General features: G+C 48.0%; 1 protein-coding gene across 3 annotated transcripts; it reads left to right on the plus strand.

Annotated features, from left to right (window-relative positions):
- The first annotated feature begins 92 nt into the window (after positions 1-92).
- Positions 93-8753, plus strand: LOC100122913 (pituitary homeobox 3). Of its 3 annotated transcripts, none has more exons than XM_008216598.3 (4): positions 93-3526; positions 3659-4012; positions 7639-7908; positions 8171-8753. In XM_008216598.3, exons 1-4 carry the CDS (start codon positions 3247-3249, stop codon positions 8545-8547), a joined length of 1281 nt encoding a protein of 426 aa, XP_008214820.1. In that variant the 5' UTR covers positions 93-3246; the 3' UTR covers positions 8548-8753. The 3 variants fall into 3 exon arrangements, with proteins under 3 accessions (XP_008214820.1, XP_008214821.1, XP_008214822.1); XM_008216599.3 differs by having other exon boundaries at positions 7645-7908; XM_008216600.3 differs by having other exon boundaries at positions 7651-7908.
- Positions 8754-8970: the final 217 nt, after the last annotated feature.

Here is an 8970-nt window from a genome sequence, read left to right on the forward strand (position 1 = left end):
ATCAAAGCCGCGATCAATCATCCAAAAAGGTCAAAACTAAAAAAAAAAAACGACATCCATAACAATATCAAAACTCAGTCTACAGCATCGCCACGTTTAAATATCCGCAGCAAGATATACGGCGCAAGTTCGCATGCAAAGCTCGTCGGAGGGGGGAGGGCCGCGCGACTGCGGATCAATGGCCGGCTCGTTTGCGCAAGCAAGCTTTCTCGCGCTTGCACAGCCACACACACACACACACATACACACATCTACGAGTCTAGATCTGATGCGAGTTTACCGGCGCACAGCGAATTGATTCGCGAGTCGGCAAACACCAGCGAGAGATGTATCAGCAGCGAGCTATGCAAAGCTGATGTATGTATGGGTATTGGGTACATGTATAGCGATCGTCGGGAGGATGTGATAGAGTTGCGATCATATAATGCGCGACGAGAGCTGCGTCTAATCATCGGATTCGAACCGACGACTGGCTCTTTGCTTTGCTTTAGCGCCGTGTGTGAGAGAGACAGAGAGCTTTGAAAGCTGCATTGAATCCGCAAGCTACTAATGAGATCTCCGAGCTGCCAAGGGCGCTTGACGTGAGCTAATTGGCCGGTCGATCGGAAGAAAAAGGGTGTATATACGATTCTAACGAGATCACTTCTAGCTCTGATCTTTGCTCTTTATGCGATCAGCTGATCGATTGCTCTGCGGTACTGCGTTACGCTTTATTTGTTGTTTGATAAATGTTGTATCACGAAAAAATCATTTTTATAACATATCGATTGTGAAGTCATATCATTGCAATTTGTAATCGGCATACATACTTGTTACAACTTAATTATGTAATCACTGCAGAAATAAGTATCTCTATAAGAAACAGCCGCACATAACGATACACAGATATAGCGAATAGGGACTAAAAGTAGACAAACGATACAGGGCGAATAGTATAGCCAGTTTTATTAGCGTAACGAGAAGCTGAGAGAAGGTGAATTTCGCATGAGCGCGAGAAGCTTCTCGCGCACGGATATTCGTCTCTCACACCCCTGTACCCAAACTCCCCCGGTTCGATGTACATATATATAGATATACACACAGCGAGTAGACGAGTCGCCGCGAGGAAGGGTGTTTACTCAAGACACGACAATTCATTACGTAATTGAATTGAATGAGGCCTCCGCAATCCCCCTCCTGCGTGTATACTCGTCTTATTCGCTCTTCTCCTCGTTCGTCCCTCTCCGCGTCGCTCGCTTTCGTTTTTATCTCTCGATTTTTTTGTACACACCGACGCTCTAAGACTTGTAAAGGTGTAAACAAATTTTTCAAAAAATCCAAAAAAACAAACGCGCGAGAAATCTCGAGACCACATCGTACAAGACCGGAGAAAGACGCAGAGCAGGGGCGCATTATAGACAGGCCGACGAGCATCACTGCAGAGCCGAAGCCTCGCGAAGAGCAGGGAGAGAGAGAGAGAGAGAGCGAATTAAACGATTAGTTAAACTGATTTCGAGTTAGGCGAATGAATAAGTAATCGGATTTCTCGTTAAGGTAATCGCATTGCGCCCTGATTGGCTCCGTCTGCCTCCGCGTTACGGACCATATCCGCGCGCGCGCGCACCCGGTTCTCTCCTCCTCTTCTATACATATACATATATATGTACATACAGCCACGTCGCTCCTGTGCGCGAGCGGCGTAGTCGTGTTTGCGCGAGCAATTACATTCCCGAACGCAATCCCATTTAAATATTGCCGAGTTTGGTAGCGGCAAATACGAGAGACGCGAGGGGGGCTCGACTTCTCGTTATATGTGTGTGTGTGTGTGGGAAGAGAGAACGAATGCAGTCGTGGTATATATTGAGAGCGAGCTTTTATCAAACGCGTGTAATTGTAATGTCGTGATTTCATTATAGGCGCTGTGGCGATGAAAATTAGCCTGGGGCGATTCTGTGTTATTGTAGGTGATGTAATGTAATGATGTGATGTGTATTCGTACGTTTTATTCGTTTTCTCGTTGGTTGTTTAGGTGACCAATTGGAAACTTTCGAAGCTTCTAGTGATAAGAGCATCAGCTGAGATATTATAAGCGCATGTGACGTTATTTTTGTGTGTGTGTGTTTGTGTGTGTTCGTGTATTTGGTTCGCAAGACAAGAAAACGCGTCTTTTCAGACGAAAGCTCTTGTAAAGTTTCTCTCGAACGACGATGATGTAACTCGTATAACAGTACCATACAATATATAGTCAGCCCAAGATCTAAAACTCCAAGCTCTATAGCGAGCAGAGACGATAATGTCTTCATGAAGACTTTTTTTACTGCTTCGGGAGCTTTTTTACGATTCCGCTCGCGAGAACGCGTTACATAAATTATCTTTATTATACACGTTTGGAAAATAGTTGAGATTAACGGTCCGCGCGAAATCTCATCATACAGTTCGTTAATCTAACGCGCGGATCCATCCTTTATCACGGTCAGTAAAATTTAATTATATTCTTTAGCGAGGAGCTTTATACGTTTCGACGCGTTTATTTTCGAATAAGTATTTAAAAAAATTCAAAATTCCGACCTTGAACACTTTCTGTACTCGCCATAAGTCCGCCAAATAAGCCCGAAGCGGCTGTATAACACATAGGCATGAGAAAGCGCTCGTACGTGCATGAATCCGAGAGCAGAGCTATATAACATTACATAGAGCTTACTCATGGCACGTGTGTACACATGTAGTCTGGTAGAAGCGATTCAACTCGATCTGTCTCTCCGTCCGACTGCACTGAGACGTTACTACTGAAAGTTGCATGATGTGTTACGCTCGCGGAGTCGTCTTTTGAATTTTCAGCGGTTGAAAAAAAACGATCATGATTTTTCTACGAGCTTGCGTCTTAGCAAGCTCCACGTGGATATATCGTTCACCCAATTCCCACACCTCGGGATCTCCTTAAACACCCGCGCGTACTTACACGCGCGACAATTCAATTACAAGCATCAACTCGCGATCTGCTCCCTCCATCCCTCCCCCCCCCCCCTTTCCCCCCGAAAAAAGTCTCCTGCACACAATCTGCTATCAGCGATAATCTCCATTGCGCTGCTTCGCACCTATTCACCCCTTCCTCTCTCCGCCAACCCTCTGGGGGTACACACCCCCTAAACGAAAGCTCCGCCCTTAGGACATCCCCATTGGTCGAGTCAGCCATTCGACGCTTGCGCCTATAACCGCGCCTCGACTCCCGAGACGCCAGACTGCGCAGTCCGGGGCTGCGCGCAGAGCATGGAGCAGCTCGCCCAGTTTGTCTCCAAGAGCTTCGAGGGACCTGGACAGCTGGCTTTCGCTCTGCGTCATCATCATCATCAACGTCATCATCACCATCATCATAAAAGGGAAGACGAGGATCAGGAACAGCCCAGGCGATTGCAAGCTGCCATATCGCTGAGCGTTGCCCAGCTGGTCGGGGCTGTTGTCGCTGGATGCGCCAAGACTGCTGATGACAAGGATCAAGAGGAGCCGAACGAGAGAAACGGAGAACGTATACTGGATCCAGTGAAGGACAGTACGTTGTATACTTTGTTGTGCTTATCGGTGCTGCGAGTGTGAGAAGCTTGACACACCGATTTTTTTTCTTTCTAATCGTTCATACACTGCGATACAATAATAGAAAAAAAAAAAAAACACGTCTCCACAGATGGAAAATCAGAGATGGGCGAGTCGGAGCATCAGCAGGACTCGAGCAGCAGCAGTGGCAACAGCGTCGTAGTGTCGTCGGTGAAAGAGCCATCGTCGCCAGAGACTCGCCTGCAGCCGGAGGACTTGTCCCTGTCCTCGAGCCAAAAGCTCAAGGAAGAGACGGAGAAGCGCTTGACCAAACCACCGGAGTTGAAGCTTTCGGTTCGCAAGCTCCTGGGCTGTACACCGTCGCCACCGCCGGTCAGCAGTAGAGATCGCTCCTGCAGCCCTTGCGACGAGCAGAAGGAAGCCGAGGTCAGACCGGCGCCGATTCTCTCCAGGCCTAGTCTGCTTCAGCTCGACGATGCCAAAGGTTGGTTTAATTAGTCGTCTCAGTGTACTGATTAACGATGATATGCATCCCGATCGATGACCCACAGCAAGAGCACTCCGGCCACGTTATACACACACGACCCGCGCGGTTGCCCCACTCTCTCCCTTCTGACCTATACACACAGCCCAGAAGTCGTTTATAATTCAGACCTATCGGCCAATAAAGCTCAGAGGCTATCGAAGCCGTCGAGCTTGCGAGCACGTCATCTTCGATTGGGAAGCGAGCCTCGAACTGCCGGCACCACACTCGGCTCCGATATCCCCGATTGACGCGTTATCGAAGCCGAACGTTTCGCTTTTTTTCTCTCTCGCAGTTTCAAATTCACCGAGCCCTCCCGTCGCTCTGCTCCGAAAAGCACTTCGACCGATTAAACGGCCTCGTAAAAAAGCTCCTCGTAAAAAAAAAGCGCGGCAAGTTTGAAAAATCGCCGAAAAGCGTCATAAATAGCCGCTCGTAAAAGAGGAGAGCGGGAGAGAAAAAAAAATACAAGCTGACCGAAGGGTACTGCCCTAAGGCTAGTTTTCGAGAGAAACATAAATTCGTAAGATCAGGCAAAGTGCTGCGCTCTTCGGCCGACGGTGTATGTGTGTGTACGCAGAGGCGAGTTGATGTACTGCCGGTCGAGACTTTTCTCGCACTTGGATAGTGAGAGGGGCGGGGGGGGGGGGGGCTGTATATTTATTATTTCGATGGTATACACTCGTGGGGACGGTGTGGGCAGATTGCTTTTTGATTTGCGCTTAATCGGGAAAAGTTATGGAGGCGCTTTTAAAAGGGCGAGGCTGTCGCGAAACTCGCGTATTAAACCATAAATTCATTGCGCGTCAGGGGGTCGACACCGTGTGTGTGTGTGTGTGTGTGTGTAGAGGTAGAGTCCGATGGAAGAATTTTTTTTTGTTAGGAGGTGATTGAATTTTATTATTATTATCTAAATATTCGTACAGCGGTGCATGCGAATCGCAACAGTTTTGGACTGGCCTGATTCTCCCCACCGCTTGAACTTACCCATCTCTGATTTCTGCTTAGCGACGATAGGTGGCGCATAGGCTGTTTTTTACTTCCCTCATCAGAAGCTGCACTCGGAGTGTAGATATAGAGGTGTGCAAACTCCTGTGCCTAAACAGCCTTGCGTTGGGTCGTTCATGCTATAACTGCCTGAGTCTACCGTTATTGTCTTACACAAAAGCGATTGCTTTTCTCAAAGTCAGAATTAAGCGACCATCGTCAACTACGTGTGATAATTCCATTTTATTACAAGCGTCAAGCCGATCATCTCCCACTTACACACACGCACACACACACACACCTAAAATCTAATCCATCAATCCAATCGACTCTTTCTCGAGAGAGGCGATAAAGAGCATCTGTATAATCTCTTTTCAATTTTATAGAGCGAAACCCACCCCAATTCACACTGCACACTCTCGCCAAGAGATTTTCATCTGCGTAATAGCATTACACAACGTATACCAGCTATATCGCGACGATAATACGCAAAACTCGTCTCGCGTCATTTCCCTCGGTCTTCGAAATGCCGCAGCACATTTTCGCTTCGGGAGAGAAGAATAAGCAGCAAAGGGGGGTGGGGGTGGGGGTGGATAGTCGCTCTCATATACTATACACTGCGTAATCGAATTAGTCAGCCCCTTGTGTAGTGTGTGATTGCATCGAATCCGTTTCTTCCTTTGTTCGACTTGTTTCTCTCGTGTGTGTTTTATTACGTATTTACGCGCAGTTGAAAGTCCGCGTGCGCGTGATTTGAAGTATAGAGGGCTCAAGTATTGCACGCGCCTGAAATTTCCACGAGGCTGTGAATTATTTATGCGCCGTTCTTCGCTGATTGCATTAACATACTTTATTACAAGGGATTCGATTTCTATTTAAAATTTTTGAATATTATTGCATAAATAAAAAGAAATTTAATCCGCAGCGACATGCAGATTGAATAAATCAACAATACACATCACACATGCGCGACGAGTGGGTATAGCAGTCATCGAGTCAATGAAATTAGCATCTCGACACCCCCCTACAGGTCCTGGACCCCTCGAATCTCTTCATCAAACTCGTCGCCCCCATAGTAGTGTAAAATCAGCGTACACGACTCGGGCAGGAAGAAAGAATTTATGCAGCCGAAATCAGGCGTGCAAACAGGGCCGACGTGCTTTCGAGCATATTGGATTAAGCCTTAGGTGTCCGCTAATTCGTTGAAACTTCCTTTTTACCCTAACCGTCGCGTTTTCGCGGGGATGTGTGGCTGGACAAGGACTACTTCTTTTTTAATCAAGTTTGCACCTCACCTAACGTTGAATTTCGCGTGTGAACAAGCTTCTGTTCCACACTCCTCGAAGACTCGTCGCGGCAAGAGTAACACGTTTACGAAACGTAATCGGCGTAAGAGTGTCCACTTGAGCGCGACGCGATGCTCACTCGAGCGTGTCCACCCTAAATACGTCGGCGAAGCGATACATCCTATATAAGCGTACACCCCCACATAGAAGAAAATCTGCGGCAAAACAGCCGTAGCGGGTGATTAAAGCTAGATGCTCCATCGGTGCAGTAACGACCCCCTTACACTGCACGCCAGCCCCTGGCACTTTGCTAAATTATATAAATCACGTTCCCTTCGCCGCTGCTTCGTCTTTTCCTGATGCTTCTCGCTGTACGTATACGCTTACAAACTGCTCGAGTCTAATTTCCAAGTAAGAGTTTGCCGTTGCATTAAGGGGCCATTAATTTGCGACACACATACACACCCGCGCGATTAATTAACCGAGTGTTCCTTTGACCCGCGGCAAACTTTCTTCCAGGGGCTGGATAAGACTACTTTAGCTCGGTGTATTTTACCTGCAGTTCTTAACGAACTCGTCCTCGCCGAGGAATCGCTGTTTAACGACGGCGCTGACGGGGCTTTAATTTTTCATCAAAAATTCGATAGCAGAACGATTTTCAAGCTACACCCAAATATGCAAAGTAAAGAAGGCGTCGAAGCGCGAGGAAAACTATAAACGGAACTTCGACAAGGACGAGAAGAGCCAGCCCGATCCATCATAATACCTTATTCACAGCTGCGGCAATAAAAAAAAAAAGAAGAAGCTTCGCCCGCTGATTCGAGCCAATCGGCGGCGACTTTCGGAGATTTGAATGGGAAGCTCGTAAGCTGCGTCGCCGCATCAGCATAAAACGCGTCGTCGCCGCCGCCGAAAGCGTAAAAGAAATGAGCCGTGAACGAGATTCGGAACTTTCCTTGAGAAAAAGAGATATTCTCTCGCCTCTCTACTACCGGCTGTAAATTACGAGCGGAGCTTTTTCTCTCCCCCCCCCCTCCCCCGCGAGCGAGGTTGTTTAAATTCGATTTCTTTATACCCGGGAATTTCCCGCGCGAATATATAGGAGCTGCGAGATGAAGGAAGTTTCGGTCGTTTGGAGATTTTCACTCGCGAGAGTTTGGTAATTCGCGATAAATTCTGCTTTAGAAGAACGAGAAGCGATACGAAAATTCAGTTTCAGGAAATCGGAAACGTTTTGAAAATCCTATGTCCACATCCGACTGCAACGCGCAACCCCCTTGTCGAAGTAAACGGGGAAAAATCAACAGCTAATAGGGGAAGTTTCAGGTAACGCTAGCAGCAGCAGCGGAAACGGAAGGTCCGGAGCCGGGAGTGGCGGTAACGGAAAACAGCGTAGGTCGAGGACGAATTTCACTCTGGAGCAGCTGGCGGAGCTCGAGAGGCTTTTCGACGAGACCCACTATCCCGACGCCTTCATGCGCGAGGAGCTGAGTCAGCGACTTGGACTCAGCGAGGCGCGCGTCCAGGTCTGGTTCCAGAATCGACGCGCCAAGTGCCGGAAACACGAGAGCCAGTTGCACAAAGGTGAGATGTTGTCGTTTTTGCTATCGATATGTAAGACAAGTAGGCATTGTTTCGCGAGTTAAGGGGCTGCCGGAGGCTCGCCCCCCGAAGTTGAAAAAAACTAAAAGTAGAATGATTCAATAAACTCAACACATTGAAAAACCGTGTTTTTACCTCCGACCGCCCCTTAAGGGGGCGCTACGCGCCTCCGCTTACCTCCTAATCTGTTTTACCGACGGTACGCTGCGTGACCGAAAACACCGATATCTCGCTATCTCCACAGGAGTGACAGGCGGCATGGTCCTGGCACCGCGAAGCCCCCCAACGAGTCTGGAGCCCTGTCGAGTGGCTCCTTACCTACCAGCCCTCCGACTGCATCCTCAGATCCAATCGGCGAACAGCGCAGCCTCGGCCTTCGATCCAGCCGTGCTCCACTACGCCGCGGCCGGTGGTCTCTTCTGTCTGCCCGGTGGTCACCCTAACACCTCCAGCGCAGCTGGCCCATCCGGCAGTGCTGGCAATCCGCACCACCTGAATCTCGCGGCGTCGTTAGCTGCCGCGGCGGCCGCCAACAGCAGGTCCAAGAGCAGCAGCATCGCCGACCTGAGGCTCAAGGCCAGGAGGCACCAGGAGGCACTGGGTCTTGAACGACCGGCGTAAGTCTGTGTGTGCATGTGTGTGTAATCTGAATAACGAGGAACTTTTGGTTGGAAACTGTGACGTTGGGTCGGGGAATGCTTTTGAAACGTTGGAGGATTTCAAAAACGTTTCTGTAAAACAACTTTATACACGTAACTTCGAACCGAACGTTTCAGAAGCGTTGCGATCGAGTGGTGCTTGGAAGCTGGGGAGCTTTTTGGCTTAGAATATATATATATATATATATATATATATATATATATATATATATATATATATATAGGTTCGCTTGTTGAGGAAATCGGTTGAGTACGTGTGATAATTAAATTTGTCTTATATTATGAAAAATCTCAAAATTATAACGTTACACGATCATCATTGTGATAGATATGCTCGCGATTATCGGTAGTGTAAATACACTTTAGGCTTATATCGTATATACTG

Source organism: Nasonia vitripennis, chromosome 4, assembly GCF_009193385.2.
Source record: "Nasonia vitripennis strain AsymCx chromosome 4, Nvit_psr_1.1, whole genome shotgun sequence".
NCBI lineage: Eukaryota > Metazoa > Arthropoda > Insecta > Hymenoptera > Pteromalidae > Nasonia > Nasonia vitripennis.

Coding starts and splice junctions, on each gene's coding strand:
- LOC100122913 (XM_008216598.3), top strand. CDS start 3,247: ATGGAGCAGCTCGCCCAGTTTGTCTCCAAGAGCTTCGAGGGACCTGGA. Junction 3,527..3,658: donor ACTGGATCCAGTGAAGGACA/GTACGTTGTATA, acceptor ACGTCTCCACAG/ATGGAAAATCAGAGATGGGC. Junction 7,909..8,170: donor CGAGAGCCAGTTGCACAAAG/GTGAGATGTTGT, acceptor CTATCTCCACAG/GAGTGACAGGCGGCATGGTC.